Source organism: Paramisgurnus dabryanus, chromosome 4 (genome assembly GCF_030506205.2).
Source record: "Paramisgurnus dabryanus chromosome 4, PD_genome_1.1, whole genome shotgun sequence".
Classification (NCBI taxonomy): Eukaryota; Metazoa; Chordata; class Actinopteri; order Cypriniformes; family Cobitidae; genus Paramisgurnus; species Paramisgurnus dabryanus.
In genome coordinates this window covers 40,792,343-40,813,049 of record NC_133340.1, presented here as the reverse complement: position 1 = coordinate 40,813,049, position 20,707 = coordinate 40,792,343, and the positions used below count along the sequence as shown (strand labels likewise).

The 20,707-nt window shown below is 36.2% G+C and overlaps 2 protein-coding genes across 5 annotated transcripts in view; both read right to left on the bottom strand.

The window, feature by feature from the left end:
- The window catches only part of rbm47 (RNA binding motif protein 47), a 28,180-nt gene extending 20,497 nt beyond the window's left edge, over positions 1–7,683 (bottom strand). For 2 of the 4 annotated variants that reach the window (XM_065254614.2, XM_065254615.2), the window contains exons 1-2: positions 7,562–7,683; positions 7,029–7,271 (exon numbers count right to left, since the gene is read on the bottom strand). The gene's annotated coding sequence lies outside the window, so the exon portion shown is untranslated. The remainder of the gene's footprint in view (positions 1–7,028; positions 7,272–7,561) is intronic. The other 2 variants (XM_065254609.2, XM_065254610.2) reach the window with 2 other exon arrangements.
- Positions 7,684–15,750: 8,067 nt separating this feature from the next.
- lap3 (leucine aminopeptidase 3) lies at positions 15,751–20,289 on the bottom strand. Its single transcript, XM_065253951.2, has 13 exons — positions 20,121–20,289; positions 19,919–20,034; positions 19,773–19,827; positions 19,584–19,689; positions 19,026–19,185; positions 18,767–18,931; positions 18,508–18,666; positions 18,299–18,423; positions 18,129–18,217; positions 17,799–17,901; positions 17,625–17,704; positions 17,387–17,499; positions 15,751–16,991 (listed from the first exon to the last, which is right to left on the bottom strand). The coding sequence occupies exons 1-13, from the start codon at positions 20,214–20,216 to the stop codon at positions 16,805–16,807; spliced, it is 1,554 nt and encodes a 517-aa protein (XP_065110023.1). The 5' UTR covers positions 20,217–20,289; the 3' UTR covers positions 15,751–16,804.
- Between the last annotated feature and the right edge of the window lie 418 nt (positions 20,290–20,707).

Sequence of the window (20,707 nt, the reverse complement as noted above, 5' to 3'; positions counted from 1 at the left end):
TCCGTGCGCCTGAGTGTGTTCGCATGTCGCAAGATCTATTTATAACCAAAGGTAGCGTACAAATTGAGAATGTAAGAAAGACTATTGTCCACCTTACGCATGGGTTGAAATAAAAACACAAAAATGCAGATACAATAGAGACGCAGTTATCATTCCACAACACCTTCTTGCACCTCCTAAAACACAGACGTATGAACAAATTCACACGTCACACAAACTAGTAAGTTTAAGGTTTAACTTGATAAGTCAAACAGTAATGCAGTGTGACATACTGTACTGAACATCACCTAAAACTATTTTAAACATTTTCTAATTCTTGTATAATTATTTATGCCGTTTTCGACCTGATATTAACAAAGCGACTACATGGAACTATTCAACAACAAGTAGTTGAGTTTCTGTTTAACTCTTTCACCGCCATTGACGAGATATCTCGTCAATTAAGAGAAAACACTTCCCCGCCAATGACGAGATTTTCCGTCTTTCTGCAATACCGCTATTATCCACCAGGTGGCTAAAACGTATTGCCCTATGGCAAGCGGCTGCATGTCTGTGTCCGTTTTAAAGATCGCTCTGAATGGAATCTCTATGAAAAGTCCGTCACAAAAATGGAATTATCTCAGCTTTTTGCTCAAAATTGGGTGTTTTTGCAGAAACCTACCCATAGCTGATTACAAAAGAACCACTGAAGGTAAGATGAAACGTTTTTTTTTTTGTTTGAAAGCAGAGGGTCTGTTCTTTCATTTGGTATATTGTATGTTTATATATTTAAAGAAGAACATTTTCTGGAAGGCATTAAACTTCGGTGAAAATCATGAAAAACGCTGGCGCTGGCTGGCAACTTTTTTTAAAAACGCTGGCGGTGAAAGAGTTAATAACTGAAAAGCTCAAATGCAAGACCCTCTACATGTGTCTTACATGTTTTCTTGTAAAATAGCATTTTTTTAGACTCTTTAAAGGGACACTCCACTTTTTTTGAAAATAGGTTCATTTTCCAGCTCCTCTAGAGTTAAACATTTGATTTTTACAGTTTTGGAATCCATCCAGCTGATATACGGGTCTGGCGCTAGCTATTTTAGCATAGCTTAGCATAATCAATTGAATCAGATTAGACCATTAGCATCACGCTCAAAAATAACCAAAGAAAACTGGTCTCTTCTGTAGTTACATCTTGTACTAAGACCGACAGAAAATTAAAAGTTGAATTTTTTTAGGCTGATATATGGCTAGGAACTATACTCTCATTCTGGCGTAATAATCAAGGACTTTGCTGCCGTAACATGGCTGCAGGAGGTGCAATGATATATTACATTGTGCCTGAAAATATTCCCCTGCTATTGAAAGTTACCAAGGGGACTATTTTCTGGTGCTGTGTAATATCATTGCTTTTAATTTTCCATTGGTCTAAGTACACGATGTAACTACAGAACAGTGAAGTTTTAAATAGGAAAAATATCGAAACTCTTTGGTCATTTTTGAGCGCGATGCTAATGGTCTAATCAGATTCAATTGATTATGCTAAGCTATGCTAAAAGTGGTACCGCCAGACCCGGAGATCGGCTGAATGGATTTCAAAACGGTAAAAATCTAATGTTTAACTTTAGGAGAGTGTCCTTTAATATCTCCTTATAAGATATTATACCACAGGGCAGCTGAATTATTTATTTTGATTGGTTAAAAAATGTTCCACGTGTTTGCATTATATTTCGATAAACGCACATCTAACCTGTCAAATGTCTTAATTAAACCAGAGCAATGCCTGTGGTAACAGTGGTATAAGCTGAATAATTGCCTCTGGTACGTTGAATTATTTGAAAATAATGCACACCCGTGGTGTAACGGCATGATGCAAAGCGGCATAAACACATTCCTGTGTCACATTTAAATGTACTCATTAAAATGTTACTCATAATTCTTTTTGTAAAATCAGTAGCTTAATGCCATTTTAAATTGAATGATTCGTATAGGACAGACATGCTGATTTCTGTTATCCCCTTAGTTATTTGACACTTTTCTTATGCAGAATACTCTGTAATAAAAATTACACTTCTAAAGATCTGAAAGGCGTTTTCAATTTCAAAAACATTTCCTTCTAGAGACTTAATTAAAGAAACAATATTTGTCAGGTTTCTCCAGACCGCTAGTGTATTTCTGATGCATAACTTATATGTCATACGATGGTGGTCATTTTTTGTTACACATTCAGCTACACATTCAGGGAAACAGGAAATGGTGGTGCACTTAAGGGCCAAAACTATTTCTGTTGTAGATGCTTGGTTGATCACAAGAGTCCTTAGGAGCCATACAGAACAAACCCTCCACCACACACACATTCGTTTTTTTTTTTTAGGGTGAGGACCTTCCACTGACTTCTATTGTTTTCGGAATAGATAATATTATCTATCCCATAAACTTATCCCTTTCATTAGTATATTTAATGTGTTTATCACAACAAATATTTTTGGCCTCCAAAATTTAGGCACAAATGGGTGGCTCAAAATGACGCATACACACAATCCATGCTGAGACACTCCAAAAGTTTCTCCAGCGCATCTTTTAAAAACTTCCTGGAGGCTTTGTTCTCTTCAAACCCAACCTTGATATGCAGAGTAGCACCACAAGTGATTATCTACTGATCATTGGGGACGTCATAAAGTCTGAGTGCACAATGCATTGTGGGTAGGCCATAAAGAAGGGTAAGGCTGTGTAGAGTAAACATGTCTTGAGAGGGTGCAAAGTCTGCTTACAGCCTTATCAACACCCATTATAAACATCTTACAGCTATATAAAAAAAAACTTTACTGATTTTAGACCTTTACCTTCTGGCTGTGGAATCAGTAGTTTATGTCATGGAAAAAGAGGGACAAAGCTGGATGTACATAAATGAAAATTATTAACTCTGAAGCCTAAGGGGGCAGGCGATGGAAGATTTTTGTGTTTGTTTGTGGGTGTGAATGAAGGGGAGTAAAAAGAGTGTGAGTGCGTTTTAGTTTTGCACACATTGCGTCACGTTGTCGGTAAGTAACTGGAAAATCAGGTTTGGCTCTAACTTTAACACTGAGACATGAATAGACTACAGACACGTCATGCTAACTGACATGCGCACCACACATCCGACTGTCGCACCACCAGCTTCAACTTTGTACTGCAACATCTGACCTACAGTAAATCCTCTGAGTCAAGGTCATATGATGGTGACTATGTGTTGGTGGGTCAACGGCTCAAGTGCTTTAAATATCTCCAGACACAGAAGAGCCCTCTAGTGTTCACCATTCGGAAATCAAAGATTGGCCTGAAGGTTCTTCTTTTCCTTTGTTTATGAACAACATACCACATTAATGTTACCGTTTTCTAAGCAGGAACAATGAGAGAAGTTTGTCTGTCTGGTCTAAAAGTGAGATTGCTGTACGATCTTAACCAATCAGGTCATATTTGATTGATTGATTAACATTTTTTGGCTTGTATATGTCAGCTTAGAAGCCATCAACATGCTACTGTACTGTTAAATGTTAAATAAATAAACTTTTGGAGGTATATATATTTCAAAAGGTCTCTCTTTACTGGACCAAAAGTATTTATCCAATCAAATAATAACCAAATGCAACCCAATAGCAGTTATATATATATACATACATGTTTTTACTAAAAAGTTACTATTTGCTATACAAATAAAATGAGAGTGATTAAGGGCCAATGAGATTTCATTAGTCACTTTATCTTGCTTCTATTACAGCTTTTACTCAAAAAGCGATTAAATCACTAAATTAAGCCGAACTGTAGGTTTCCAGATAACATTCATGCTCGATTACAGTATTCATCTGTATCAGTCTCTAAATCACGTTAGTTTCAATGTGTCTACTGTCATTGTCAGTTCATTTGCATGAAGTTAACTTTCATGTGACCTCAAATCACCTTCTCCCACCGAAATAAAAGATTTCCTGCTAAATAAAATGGCTTTTGGTATGAGCGACCCCCTATAACTTCAGGTTACTTTTATTTCACACTGGTTAACAAACATTCCTAGCTGAGGGACGAGATGTACTCACATTGTTTCTGTATCTGGGAACATTTGGCTGTAAATGTATTCAGTATCAATGCGGGGATAAGATGTTTTAATCGGTTACATTTAAAAGACTCAGTCCAAACACACTCACACATACCCACACTATTATAGCAGGAAAGATTTTGATGTGAAAATAGGAGCTGATGATCTAATTGGTTTGTAAATACTATTGCCATACTACATATGTTCTGTTTGTTCGGTTCAATGGACAGGGCCTATTATTAGTCAATACAACAAAGAAGAGAATAGCAAACAGAAGAAAAGGAACAGAAAGAAGTGTAATGAAGCGGCATAAAAGCATTAGCAAGTGTGTGAGAGAAAGAGAAATTAAGCAACTTGATTCACTAAGGAGATCGCTGTGTGTGCCACACCGTGGGATATCCCAAATTAAGTCTTTGGTCTTAAAGAGCTCCGCCTCTTTTGAAGTCACTTTTAATCAAACGACCTAGAGGAGAACCAGGCACAACACACACACATACATACGCACAAACATAGCTCTTATAGGCTCTCCATTAAGATAGACAGTGGAAGAATGCATTCATTGTGATGTGCAGGTATTTGGTGTGTTAGAGAGAGAGAGATGGGAAGAAAAGCAGAAGGAAGAGAGGAGAGATCCTGTTTCACACACACACACTTGTCCAGATGTCTGTCAGGGTTAAAGTCATGCTGAGCAGGTCACATGATCAGTCATATGACTTTAAGAACACAGAAAGAGAGGTGAGGTGACCTGTCGTGCTCTCTCTCTCTCTCTCTTTCTCTTTCTATCTCTCTCTCTCTCTCTATCAAGTTTGATCTAGGCTTTAGAACACACCAGATTTTTTTTAAGACAATTTCCTGATATTGTTAATCATTAAATCACTGGATGTGATTTTACAGTTGTTTTATTCAGTTGTAAAGTCAAGTTCATCTTCAACAACAATTATGACATACGGATGCAATTTGACTTGCTTATTGATTAGCTCAATAGCAGAAAGGGTTCGATTTAACAACCCTTCTGAATTTAAAACAAGCTTTGTGTGTATTTGAATGTGTGTATCACAAAGAGGAAATAAAACTACTGAGTCACCAAAGAATACTGAATTGAGAAATCTCCCTAAACTTTAAAATCCTATACAATTTAATACATTTTGGGGGTGAAACTATCGAAAGTAAAGTCTATACACATCCTACTGGTAATCACACACATGCCTGAATATGCAGTGTTCTGAGAATCAGATAAGCATCTGAATAGAGAGAGAGAGAGAAAGAACTGGTTCAGCTCAGAACCACAACCAATCAGATATCAGCATTGGGTCTCCAGAGGTCTGTCACCAAATAAACATACATGGTCATTTAACAGATGCAGTATTTGGAGTAACAACACTGATCCCTGTAGTCACACACACACAAACAGGTCGCATATCTCTTTGTCCTTTTACTTTACTTAGGTACCTTATCATAATTCTGACTTGTTATAACATCTTCCAAACTGCTTCCCAACATGTTGACTTTTAGGACAACTGATCTTTTCCAACTCTACATGCATATAAATATATGAAACATTTATATGCATGTGTACATACACCCACCTTTATAAATGAGGAGTTACCATTGATTATTTTTAGTGCTGGGCAAAGGTTAATCGCAATTAATCGCATACAAAATAAAAATGATTTTTTGCATAATATATGTGTGTGTATTTACATGTAATATATCATATAGAATATATAAATAAATGAATACATAAATAAATAAATAATATATGTATATATATATGTATATATATATGTAAATGTTTCTTAAATACTTACATGAATGTGTGTGTATTTATATATACATAATAATTACACACAGCACTCATATATTATGCAAAAAAAAGCACTTTTATTTTGTATGCGATTAATCGCGAGTAATCTTTCCCAGCACTTTTCATTTAAACCATGGGCTGGTTGAATGCTTTATTCTGATTGGTTGAGAAATGTTCCATGGGTATGCATTATTTTTCAATAAATGAAATGTCTTAAAATAACCACCAGAGCATCATTTCCTAATAATTCAACGGCCCTTCGTCAATTATTCCTTATGTATTCATTTTTTTTTATATAAAAATAGTTTTATTATACATTTTATACAATAAAACACTTACCCTAACCTAGGCATTGAACCAAAGTTTTTAAATTTACATTTGTAGGGCTATTTATATACTTTCTTTTTTTCTTATTTAATATTTATAAATCAATTGAACATTTTAGGACATTATCTAAAACTAGTTTCTTTTAAAATTTTGCAATGTTGTCCCCAAAGTTAAGCTGCATACAGGCACATAAAAAGTGTAGGACTGAAGCTACTCATTTACATATCATTCGTATATTATAAGCAAAAAAAATATTTCTCTGTTTTACAAACAATAAATTGTTTATGATGCACTGATTAATCTTGAATGTTAAACTTAAAGCTAAATGTGTGTCTCATTCGTTCCTACTGTGCCTTTTCTACTTTCAAGTTAACTTCCCATAACTCCCCAGCACACTTCACTCAACATGCTTGAAAGAGACACAATCGGCAAACCTTGTAAATGATTGTATTCCTCCGAGTAACCTTTCCTATCTCTTTTCATTCTTTTTTCTCTTAGATTGAGCCATCTCTCTGTGTCAGAAACCTGATTCTCTCACACACACTAAATTATAGCACACCCCCTGTGCGCAGTTACACAACACACATACACACGCACAAAAGACCCGCGGAGCAACTTTTAGCACAGTTTTCGCAACACAACGACATTCTAACCGTAAATCTGTGTGATAAAAAGAGAAAGAGAGAAAGATAAGAAGCGGGTGTGAGAGATGTCAATTTAACTCAATGAAAATAAATAAGGTCAGAGGGGAAAACGTGATCGCTGGACCATCTGTGAGAAGATGGACAACAAAGTTCAAGAAGACAAAAAACAGACAAAACACGAAAAATGGAAGAGATGTCAAAATCTTACCTGCAGTGTTTAGAAGCTGTCAAGGAGAATCTATAGGCACAGTTGATCAGTCACATTCATCCCTGTTTCTCTGTGTTTCAACTCTTTATCGTGTCTTTATCAACTCTTTATCGAGAGTTTGACAGTCCAGAGTGATACAAAAGCTCTTCAAGTTTCTCCTTTTTTTCTTTTGGTTTCTGTCTCCAAACTGTTTCACTTCTCCGTCACTGGTGGTTGTTCTTCTACTGCTTCTTCAATCCTTCACTGGTAAAGAGGAGGAGGGAGGGAAAGTGAGGGAGACCGGGTGGAGAGAGAGAAAGAGAGTAATTAGTGCTAGTCTCAGTACCTGCCTCTCACTGACATAATCTTCGCATTCCTCTGTTGTGGGGAGAAGAAAATGTACAGGCTTAGAGTCAAATTGTTTTGTCAAATGAATAAATAATGACACAATAAGTAATAATACCTTATAATTCACTATGACACAGGTATATGATCTTAGAAATACAAAGTCTGAAGCCTCCAGATACTGATAACTTGTATGTGTGTTAGCTTACCTACAGCAGTTAGTACCTGGAAATGTTTGGTCTTACGTCTTTCTCACCGGGCTGGTCCGAGCAACCTGTTTCTTTCTGTGTGTGTATTTGTGTGTGTTTCAGAAACTCACCAAACCAGAATGCTTCCAGTCTCTCGGATTGGAAACGCTATCCTCCCTCAACCTGGAGACTGGCCAGAGCAGCATTCCACACAAACCCGAACACACACACACCTTACGTACGTACATCAGTGCTCACCATGCCATTATGTTTCTCTGATTTACTTAGTAAAGCTTAAACGCTTAATAATAAATGTTGAATAAACATACTGTAGACGTCTGGGTCTGAATCATACTAAAAAATGACCCACAAATAACCATTTCATATATTTTATGTATGATTCATCTGTATCTGTATCATTTTCAAGTTCAATAAACAGATTTAAAAAATAAATAAATAAAAATAACCATTTCACCAGTTCACTGACCTCTAGCTTGTGTGCATGGTTGTGTTTAAATTAACTGAATTAATAATGAGTTACTTAACATTGTCGTTATACAGTACCGACCATCACTGTTTACATTTACATTACGTAAAGTAATGTCATACAGTTGGGCCTTTCTACAAAACAGGTGATATCTGTAAAGTGTGTGTTAAAACACCTTTTCTACATGCAACCTCTTTCTATCTTTTTATAATTTTCATAAGGATGCCTTTTTTTGTGTCTGTCCAAACCAATCATATGGCAATTTGTATGTATTTTACAAGGTGGCTATTTCGTATGAATTTGTAGCCTACAACCAAATACGTACGTTTTTGTATGCTTAGCTTTCACCCCTGTGAGGTTGGATTTAGGGGTGGGGTATAATTATTGTTTTAACTGATAATAATCATACATTTTACAGTTCACTTCGTACAAATTCATATGATGTAGCCAACTCGTAAAATACGTACGAATTCCAGCGCGATAATTTTGGTCTGATCCCTGAACCCATTTTCCCTTTGCTTTAGGCTATACCATAAGCAAATATACACATTTGTTGAAAACAAAATGGACAGAGCGGGGCTAGTTGTACTTATTCTAGTGAATAATTTTTTTTAGATATTTCCACAATATTGCCCAGTAAATATAACTTCCAAAACACATGTGAACATGATGTTCAGTGTGGCACATTGTCACAGTGTATAGGTTAAGTTAATAGGTTAATGTCAAAATGGACCCTGCCATCAAACAGCCAATTACAGGTCTTTTAGTGAATGTTAAACACTATGGGGTGGTTTCCCGGACAGGGATTTTCTTAAGCCAGGACTAGGCCTTGGTTTAATTGGGTAATATAACTAGTTTTAACAAACATGCCTTACTTAAAAAAATTACTTGGAACCCGCCCCTAAAACAATAACCAAACACTACGGCCTGGTTCTACTGGCAAGGCTTAGCTAAAGCCAGGACTATGCCTTTATAAAATCATCTTTTATAAACATGCCTTAGAAAAAGATGATACTGGTGTGTATCTTGAGACAAATGAATGGCACTGATATGTGTTTAGATGTTACGAGGCAGATCAAACATGCACTTTAGTCTGGGACTAGGATGAATCCTGTCTGGGAAACCACCCCTTAAACAATTAGTAAACATATTGGCCTGGTTTTCACAGACAAGGCTAAGCTAAAGTCGGGACTAGGCCTTAGTTAAATCTTTTATAAACACGCCTTAAGCCCGGGATACACTGCACGATTATTGGCTGTCCCAGTCGAAAGATTGCTATCGTGAAACAATCGTCGCGATTTCTGTGATCGTGGCTCTTCATCTGTGGTCCTACAGTATGTCGTACAATGAGAGAGGTTCAAAGACGGCCGTTTTCCCGGTCTTGCGTCCAAAGATAGCCTTTCTGACAGTTTCAGAAATTTGGCATGATCACCACACAGTGTGTTTGCTGCTCCGACCTGCACACTGGTATTTGTTTACCACGAGCGCATGCTGGTAATGTTGCGCTAACGTGTGATGCAGTCGCCGAAGTTTCCGTGTCATCATCGTACAGTCTACATGCCTGTCATACCCGAGTTTAAATGATCCATTTCGCACAGTGTGATAAGGTAATAATCTTATAGGAGTGCAAAAATCCTGCAGTGTATCCCGGGCTTTGAAAAAAGAAGAAACTGTTGTGTATCCTATCCTGAGACAAATCAATGGCAATAGCATATTCTGTTATTACAAGTTATTTTTAGTTGGGACAACTCAAAACATGTGTTTCAGGGTAGGACCAGCCTTAAGACTTAAATCAGGGGATTATAAACAAAACAGTAAAATGTAAAAAGTAGCATTCAAAAATATCAAATCATTGTTTGATTACGATTGAAGCAGGTTGTAGTGGACAACAATTTTTGTAAAGTCAAATTAAATTGTAAAACTGTCTGCTGTTTCCTTCCTAAAACATCTCTTTTTATTAAAATGTATTATTAAAATATGTAATATGTTTCACCTTAAAACATAAAGAAAATATTGTGTCAAATCAATATTTGTGTCCAATGACTTACTTATGGCAAGTAATCATGTATTCAGGGTTGCAAGTGTGGATATGAAACGCATGGGATGCTAAAAAAGGCAATGGGTGGCCAAAATCGTAAGTGTGGTGTAATAAACACCCTGTCATGGTTTTTTGTGATAAAAATCACTTCACTGCACAGTAACCCTTACTTAACTTAGTTTGAGAGGGAAATGCATTTTTAACACATTATTTGATACAATGTTTAAAGAGTTATTTATTTTAATACCTATCTTCTCAAACTAGCAGAGGCAAACGTTTCATGAAAGGATTTAGCTATGCCAATTTTTTAACCAATATATGAGAAGATAAATGCAAAACCCCCTAAGTACATCTGACAATTTGCATTTTTTTATCAGACTCTTAAGTGTTGTCTGCCAACAAAGTTGTATTTCTGAATGGCCCGAGGGTGGGATTACGTGGATTGGAAACAAAATCTTTTGATGGACGGATAATATGTACCAAAGCATTTGGTTAATATCATTATCTCATTTTTAAAGAAGTTGGCGTTTAAGGGCGTTTGCATCTGAGCTCGTCATATTCATATAATGAATAAGTTAAAATTAATGTGTAATTTATTAACGTGCGCCATTGTCATCTTTATCCAAACCAGCAGTTTATCTAATAAAACAGTTACTGATTAGAATGGTCATAGAAATAATTTACACATTATAAATGAAACCAACCCCCATGTGTGAAATACAAGTCTCTGAGAAGGCTTGTTTCTATTCTCACACACAGAAAACGCCTTTCATACAATCGACGCATTCAACACACCTTCCTTTCTCTCAATACAGAGACAAAGCAGAGAGAAAACGAAGAGCGAGAGAGAGAGAGAGAGAGAGAGAGAGAGAGAGAGAGAGAGAGAGAGATCGGAAACACTTCCTCAGTGCTTTAAATAACAAAGGCCTGCAGGTGAATTTCACATAGTCAAAAGCATCAGCAGTGTACAAAATTACATTCCTAAGAAATCTCTGGTTGCAGAGTCATTCTGTGCTGAAGTGACACAGCAAACGTAAGGCAAACCAGACCGGTCACTGAGATTTCACAGATCCTTATAGGAAATTTAGCAGAGGATACATAAATAGGGATTTATAATGACAGGTGGGAGAAAGAAGTAAAAAGATAAATAGAGAACGGGGAATATATGGTGAGTCAGTACATAATAAACAGTATTTTGTTCTCTGTTACGAGGTGAATTTTAGATTTTGACTGTTGATGTTAATCTGTTTATGGCCAATTACACTCTTGCCTGAAGAAGGAGAGTACAATCACACAACCGCTCCCACACACATAAACACATGCACATTCATCAACATTCAGCCCCAAAACATACACACAATGGGTAATTTGCAGTCTCAAAACATACATACACCCTCTCAAGCCAAAACACAAACACACAGACAGGCCAAAACTGTTAGGGTTTAAAAATTTCCTAGCTTAGCAGTTTTGGGATTTAATGCCTAATTTTAGCTTTAACTTTTTCCTAGATGTTTTTTTTTAATCCTTCAGAATATCACACATCTGAGGGCTATGTGAATATGTTGATAATATGTTTACTATTATTGAATGCTTTAAAAGATAAACAATAAATGCCTTAACCTATAAACTGTCACACCCCCCCCCCCCCCCTTAAGTAAGGGGGTAAAAAGTTGATGTGCAAATTCAAAGTAATATAACTAGCATATTTTTTGGTCTAAAAGCCTAATCTTGGTCTTGTTTCACTAAAGCGTCTGGAGAGGTGAAATGTATTTTAATAAATAAAAATAATGCATATAATAAATAAATACAATTATAAAAATGTAAACGTTTAATGACAGAAATGCGTTTAAACATGAAGCCATAAATCTAAAGTAGTTGTGATCAAAACTTTTAAGTTACAATTACAAAAGTGTCACTTTTTTGTGGTTTTACCAACAAATGCCTCTAGGTGTCATTGGTTTGCGGCATACTCTTGACAAAAATTTATAAATTACTGCATTATTATTACTGCTAAAAGGTTTTTAAATTTGAAAACTAAATTCTTAGGGCTTTCCAATGTTATAGTTTCTCAGCATTTTTAAAGATTTATAATAGAGACAGAGCGCAATGCGTCATAACCTGAAAACAAATCCATCTGTCTCCATTGACTTTGTATTGTGAGAGGCTGCCTCCTTGTCATTTCTGGCTTATAACAAAAACAAAATAATTCCTAAAAGCTGCTGTGTGACAGGATTTACAGCTAACAAGCCAAAAAACCCAGAAATAAGTTTTTAAGCTGTCGACCACAAAAAACGAGTGTTTAAAGACACAAAAGTGGAAACAGGCACATTTTCATAGTACTACTATTAGTAGAACTGCGCCCACTAGAGGGAAACGTAGTCGGCTATCCACTTTTTTCTCCTTAAAGCGTAACTAAACCCTAAACCAACTTTTTTTAGTTAATGATCTGTAAGAATTGGGCTTTATTAGTGCTGTTCATGATTTTAGTAAGTTTTTGACATTTGGATATTAAGGGGCTGTTTACACTTGGTATTAAGATGTGGTTTCATCGATCGGATCACAAGTGGATGAGAGAGACACATTACGTTTACACCTGGTATTTAAATCCGTCTCTTTTGTCCACTTTCGACCGCTTCTGTCCTGAATACTGTGAGGGGACGGTCCGTGAGACGATGGGCGAGTCTCTCTGCTGTCATTCAAACGCGTGCAGGAGTAATTATGAGTTTATATGGACGCAAACTAATATTATGTCGGAGTCCGCTGCTTGTTTAGCAAGTATGCATGCTGCACAGTGTTTTGTACGTTTATATGTTGGAGCTTTCTTTTAATTTTCAGCACAATTGATGAGGATCGCGCAACTTTCACGCTTTCAAAACGAAACTACGGAGAACACCCGCAGTAGTTTTATCAATGAAAGGCTAAAAATAGCGCTGTTCACCGTATGTTCACGCCAGAAGTAAAAAAAAAGACGTAAAACTTGTGTTTAATACCTCAGATGAGATAAATGGGCGGAGAGAAGGCGGTCGCGTGTGGCTGTTCGAACACATTCAACCACATGCGTTCCGCAACTCCAAAGCGATCCGATCGAAAGTGGTTTCGACTACCTCTGGATGTGGTTGAAAGTGGTCGAAAGTGGACGAGCTCAAAACTTTTTGAACACCGTTTACACCTGGCATTAACTTCGTCCACTTGTGATTCGATCGACGAAAACGCATGTTAATGCCAAGTGTAAACAATTTTTCGGACTTTAATACTTTGTCACATTCTGCTTGCAAAGGATGCTTCCTGTAGCTCATTTGGTAGAGCTGTGCATTAGCAGGGGAAAGATTGTAGGTTCAATTCTGTCGGAAAGTCCGACAGATAACATTTATACCTGTAAAACTGTAGTTTCTGTAGATTTAAACATCTCCCAAATGCATACATGTAAATCCAGTCCTGAACAGATTGTCCGGGAACAAAAAGAGTATCCCACAAGAAACAATATTACTTTTATATTTACTATAATAGCCTAAACTGTAGTATTCTGTTCTATTACCTTCAGTGAATTGATAAACTGTAGTATATACTGTAGTATACATTTATATTTAATATGCTAATGTTAAAAAATGTAGTATCTATGACTAATACCAATAATAATAAAGCAAAACTAAAGTATTTTACAGTATTTTATGTGGGATGTATGGTCACACATGTAAGTTAGTTTGATAACTTTTATTTGTTATTTTGGTAATGATGAAATGTAGCTTTTATTTATTTATTTTAATTTATGTTTTGACTGATTCAGAGTTAATTCAGTGAACGAATCATCAAACTCAAACAACAACAGTGGCAACTACTCAACGTGAGTATTTTTATTCGCTAAAAGAATTTGAGTCATTTTCCTTTCGCAGTGTTTGTTCCTGAGGACAGCTAACTAAGCTGAAAACATTTACTTTGTGCTACACGTTGTTTTAATCTTATCACAGTCAGACCATAAACTCACATTAACAACTCGGGTAAAACATTTTGTTTCCTTGATGCTGAAGAGCGCAGAGCGGTGCAGAAAACAAAGCCAACTTGAAAACGATACTGGAAAATATTTACTGATTAACATGTTTTTACAATAAATAAATCGCCTACACCTAAGTCACAGCCATGACCTACCTTTATTCCGTAGCTTTATAAAGAAAGACAAACGTCTTCCCTGAACAGCCCACTTTTGAACTTTAGGCGAAACCAGGTGGAGAAATCCCTCATTTTGGCGCTTTAAAATGTTCAATTCTGATTGGCTAGTCGCGGCTATTTGCTTTGCGTAATTTATACTTACATTGTTCATAACTATTTTAGTTCTAAGTATGAATACTTGTAATGCAATAATATATTGCGTAGTTTTACAAGGATTATTGTAATTTATTGTATTAATGAGCATGTGGTTATATAGATCTAGCACAAGACTTTTTTGTACAACAAGACAAGAAAGTATATTTTGACTGTATGAGGGTGACCTTGTCCTCTGGTTGCACTTCTGAAATACGACTGTCATCAAAACTTTCGTACTTCTTTCTCCCTCTTTTACTCTTCTAAACACACACATATAACTGATTTAAATCGAGTTACATTTCCCGTGTGTACAAAGGGCAACTATAGGCTTTATTTTACATTTGCAGTTCTCTACTAAATGGGCTACAGAACAACTTTATTTAATTAATGTGCCAAATTTGCCAATTTTATTTTCATTATTTATAACCTTTTGCAAGAATTCATGCCCAACAACAAACTGGGTCAGAATGACTAAGTGCTTGTGTATGATGGATATTTGGTCCGCGCGTGTTAAGTAGGATTTCAGGGCGAATGCAGAGCGCGTAAACCTTCCCATCACCACCCCGCTTTTCAGATTAACAGTTTATTGCACAAATTCCACATCAGCTTACTGCACAGCAACTGCAAAACACACTTTCGTGTTTTACCTAGCTATGAAGTAAGTAGCCTATTACTTCATAGCTAGTCTACCAACTAATCCGTAAGTCTGCTAAAATGCTAAATGTATATGAGTTTCTTTACAATTTCTACAGACATTTTTTCAGTATGCTCCCAAAGTTCAACTAGTATAATAACACACCTGTGTGCATGGTGTGAGGGTTTCATTCCAGTAAAACATCTATTTTGAACAGGCCCAGCTGACATAACACTGAAACTTCAGAGATTACTCAATCACTCTCTCATACCTTCATATCTTAATGCCATCTAGTGGACTACAGAGACGTTCAATCGTTCAGCCAATAACTGATTATCCATATCATACATTATTAGAATAAACTCACAGTTTTCACTCAAATTAGTGATTAAGTGATTATACCATTATACATATACTTTGAGAAATTAATTTATAAATACAATGATGGTAGATTATTAATGTACCTTTAATTCTCATTTTAACATTAAATTGGATGCCAGCCACTGATCTATATAAATGTCATTTATATAGATCAGTGATGCCAGCATTTTTTTTTTTTTACAGAAAATTGTCAAAACCCCGTCCAGAAAGACAACTCACCAGGTAGCATAATGACAGATTGAGATTTAGTTAACATATTTATTGCAGTTCAAAAATAATAGGAATAAGCTTTATAAAAATTTCACTGACATTTCTATCCAGATGGAACAAGGCCTATCAGTTTTCTGAATATTTAGGCATAATCTGAGTTGATTTTACATGGACAAGTATAATTTAAGTATTTAAATTAACAATAGATCAATATTTATTAGCAACATAATTGTTTGCATTATGAAACAATCAACAACAACTTTGCTTGCTTAGCCAACTATTAAAACTATTTTATAATCTAATATATAAGGAGCCTGTTTTTAGCAAATATATGTTTTGCCCATTGGTTTTATGGTGCTTTGTGTTTCACCCTTCTCTTTATTCAAGAGTCACTTTTTCTATTGGTGATTGTATAAATTTTAGTTAACTGTATACTACTGCATTGTAAAGAAGTGCACTTCATGTTTAAAAGAGTTTATTGTATTGTTTACTTTATTATTGTTTATTGTTTAATTGGTCTACGGTTATTGTAAGCCATAAGTCCATCCATCCATCCATAAGTTTAAATCTACTCCCTCCTAGTGGTGATAGGTTGTCAGAATGCTATTAATGCAAGTTTGATCCTGTTGATCTATTTGTCCTAGTAAAATACTCTACACATATACTGTACAGTCTCTAACTAATGCGAATTTAACATTATTGAATGGCTTACATTAATAGTTCACACATAAATGAAAAATCTTTAATTTATTCAAAAGTCATATACATCTGAGATGGCATTAGGGTACCCAATTTAGATTTTTGGGTGAATTATTTTAACAAATTTAAAGCATACTTTTTCGTTTGGTGCTCCAAATGTTTCCTCTCTTCCAATAATACTCAATGATACCACATAATCTCATACCAATATGCAAAATTCAAAAGGTTTCTTGAACATTGAGCAGCTTTTTCAAAGCAATACTATTTTAAACGACAATACTTCAAACTCGTCTCCTTTATTTCACACTAATGATGACCTTAGTGTTAAACAGTTAACCATGGACATTGTTAATGTGTATAAAGCACAAATACAATCACCTATATAATATAATATAATATAATATTAGAATATAATAATATAATATAATAATAACCGTCATTCTGTGCACTGATATCCATGACATTCTAGCACTACATTTCTAATGTATCCAGGTCAAAAGTCACAAAAAGTTCACATTAATGTTCAGAGGCCAAGGAAGCAGCAAATTCCACCAAAGTACGTGTAGGTCTTCCAGACATTCCTTTTCGCAGGTAGGGAACTTCATCCTTATTGCTCATGACCCCAGCGATGTCCAGATGAGCCCAACAATCGGCTGTCACAAACTCGCTTAGGAAGGCTGCGGCGGTACACGCACCTCCTGATCTGTAAGGTCACAGACAAATTCAGGGTCATTGCAACCAGAGACAAGCACAGCAAACACTGAATTTATATAACATAGAACCATCAGTGAAAAGATTTTTGAGTCTTTTAATGGCTAAACGAAGGATGAAAACTACATGAAACAGTTTTGACCTCTCTTGGTTGACATATTACATATATTACAGAGTAGTGATTACCCATTAACCTTGTTTAAGCAATTTATTATGGATAAAATCAAGTTCCCTACATTTTTTCCTCATTGAATATCCTGTATTACTGGGAAACATGCCACATCATGTTACAGAAAGTGAAACAGGTTGCAAACGGGCACTTTGCCTTTACCTCTAATCCTACAATATATTGAATGTGTGACCTACATATCTACAGTGCATAGTTACCGGCTGTATTTTCCAATGTTGTTCAGATCTGCCAATGCGCTGTCTGTTATTTGTTTGGTGTAGTGCTGAAACAGTGGCATCCTCCACACCCTGTCACCCGTAACAATACTGGCCTGGAAACATACGCAGTACATATAATAAACATAATAAAATAACATTATGATAATAGCCACGATCTTGTTATTTATTATTTTCATATTTTTAGCAATACAATAAAATATATAATTTCGCTTATTACCTTATGTAATCGCTCCCACAGCCAATCAGAATTAGTGAACACTCCTGTGGCACCAGAGCCCAAGGCCACATCCATGGCACCTACAAGAGGCACAAAACAGAGGAGAAAAAATTTTAAGGGTATATGTGTACTTGAAAGCACAATGTAACCATAGCAGCTTGTGTTTGTCAGTACCTGTAAGTGTAGCTGCATTGATTATTGCTCTAGGGCTGAAATTATGAGCATAACACAGGGCATCAGCCAGAATCAATCTGCCCTCCGCATCAGTGTTGTCAACCTAGCAGAGAAAAACAACAATTTTACTAATATTCCCTTTAATGCAATACTTTTTATCTTGTTTTGTAAATAAATAAAAATTACTAACAAAAACATAATTTTTTAGGGCATTTTCTTGGTATAATTTCTTGGTATGTGATGCCAAATATGAAGTCAGTTATGCAGTGATCTTATTCCTATGATTTTAGATATTCATTTTACACACAGAATGTCCTGAGCAGGTAATACCTGAATGGTTTTGCCATTTTTGGCACGTACAACATCACCCGGTTTGTTTGCTTTTCCACTAGGCATGTTTTCACAGAGCGGTGCCAAACCTGAAACAAAAGCTTTGTGTTAGTTAAGTCAAACAGTTTACAAAAATTTAACTAGCGAAATATTTTGTGCAGAAGACAGACCAATGATATTGATTGGGAGTTTCAGAGCAGCTGCAGTGACGATTGCAGAGCACACAGTAGCGGCTCCACCCATATCTGCCCTCATGGCATCCATGCCTGATGATGGCTTCAGAGAGATTCCACCACTGGAACAAGAAGAAAGGTATTTGATTTAAACATTGCTTATACTGAAGTGTCTGTTGTTTCAGGCTCCGTCTAGATGCTGTTACCTGTCGAAGGTAACTCCTTTCCCCACCAAAACAAGAGGAGGTTGTGCAGGGTCTGAACCGCCTTTGTAATTCAGCTCCAGAAAGACAGGGGGCTCGTCTGAGCCTTTGGATACACTGAGAAAAGCCCCCATTTGCTCACTTTCAATCCAAGACTGAGGTCTAAAAAAAGAAAAAAAGTTAAAAGGGAGGGGTTTATCACACCAATATTCAGGTCCACCCATTTGTAATGGACATGAATACTACAAGGTATGACAACTACCTCTTGTGGACAGTCACTTTATCTGCAAAGCCTGACAGCTTCTGTTCTATCGTGTCTGCGAACACTGTAGGCGTGACGTAATTGGCTGGCGCTTCCATCAATCGCCTGGCCAGGTTTTGCCCCTCCCCATACAGAACACCTTTCTGCCATGCTGCTGAGTCCACACTGCGAAGTAATAAGACTCTCTGTGTGAAACCCTACTAAAGAAAAGAGTACATTAAAATGCCAAATTCAATTATTAAACATCTATTTTATATACCTCCCATGTGGTTGAGTCGTGACACAAATCTTCTTCTTGGTTTTGAGCTCATCGTACTCAAAAAGACCAAGCACGGCACCCTCTGCTGCTGACTGCCCATCTCCACATGGATCCACCTCAACGTGAACTACCTCCAGATCCTGGAGCTGTCTGCAGCCCACTGAAGAAACCATAAACAGCAATGCGGAAACAAGCAAGCATGTTAAATCCCTCATGTTATGTTTTTAAACATTTTAGGTGTGTTCTCATCCCCCACCCCCAAATTACAAAGCAAATTCCCTTGTTTAAATATTTTACTTTAGGACAATTTTTTGCATTGTGGTAGCATTCCACGAATGGATTAGTATGAAACTTCAATTTTTGCTTTAATATTTTTTTATTTTAGTGTTCTTGTAGCTCAACTGGTATTATGTTAGCACCACAAAGGTCATGGGTTTGAATCCCAGGAAACATACATACTGATAAAATGTATAGCTTGAATGCACTCTAAGTTGCTTTGGATAAAAGCATCAGTAAAATACATGTAAATATTATTTTAGATTTATGGTTGGCACTTACCTGACACAGCTGCACGGATGTTTTCCTTGCAGCTATCCCAGTTTTCTTTCCCACACACACCTGCATCACTCTTACCAAGTCCCACGACAACTACACTGGGAAAGTCCTTCAAAAAAGGAAAAATATCTTTAAACAATTGATGACACTTGAATCCTCTCATGAGGGCATTTGAAGGGCACCCAAGATCACCTGATGCAAACCATAGAAGATCCTGCTCTTGCCTTTCTTCAAAGGAGGTCCAGATCTACAAAGCAAAGTTGACATGTGTAGAAAACGATCTGGCAGAGACTGTTTAATTCATCAAAATGATGAAAAACGTAAAATCAACGACTTACAGTGAGAGCAGCTCTGACAGCTTTCCTGCAAGTGATCTGTCAAACGCAGCCGCAGCCTCTGTGAAATGTATCCCATCACTGTCTGACTTTTTCTCATACACGCCTAAAACTAAACCCTGCATAAACCCATTTACACACAACAAAGTTAGTAACGTGCATGCCCATTAAGACTTTTACATTACAGACAATTAATAAAGCTTACTTTTTTAGCACTGGAGGTGGTGTTATTGTGCGAAAACAGTCGACAATTGTGCTTTCTTATCGCAGAAAGCAACACAGTTCTGAACGGCACCAGCATCGTCACTAAAATACAAAACCAGCCTTAAACGTGAATTCTTAGAAACTCGCGTGACATCTGGCGAGGATTTCATGTGCTGTCGCAAGTATGACGTCAACAAACGGCGACATATTTTGTTCGAAGATAAAAGTCACGTTTTTTCATATTGGCTAAGCATTTTATCAACGTTTTAAATCGCCTAGTAACATTTAAAACGAATAAAGTCAGTTTTAGTTATAATATCATTTATGTGTTTTTATATGTTTTGTTCATCCCAGTGATTCAACATTGATGTGGATGTTTCTGTGAGATTATTTATTATTATTCATTAATTTTGTGTCTAAAGCCCTTGTTTTATTGTGGAGTAGGTTGAATATGTTCATTGTAAATGTTTTAAATAAAATAAATATATTTTCTCTGTAATATAAAATGTTATTAATTAAAAATAATCAAATATATAAATACAAAACAATTAGGCTGTTAACATGACATTATGAACATTAAGTTCTTTT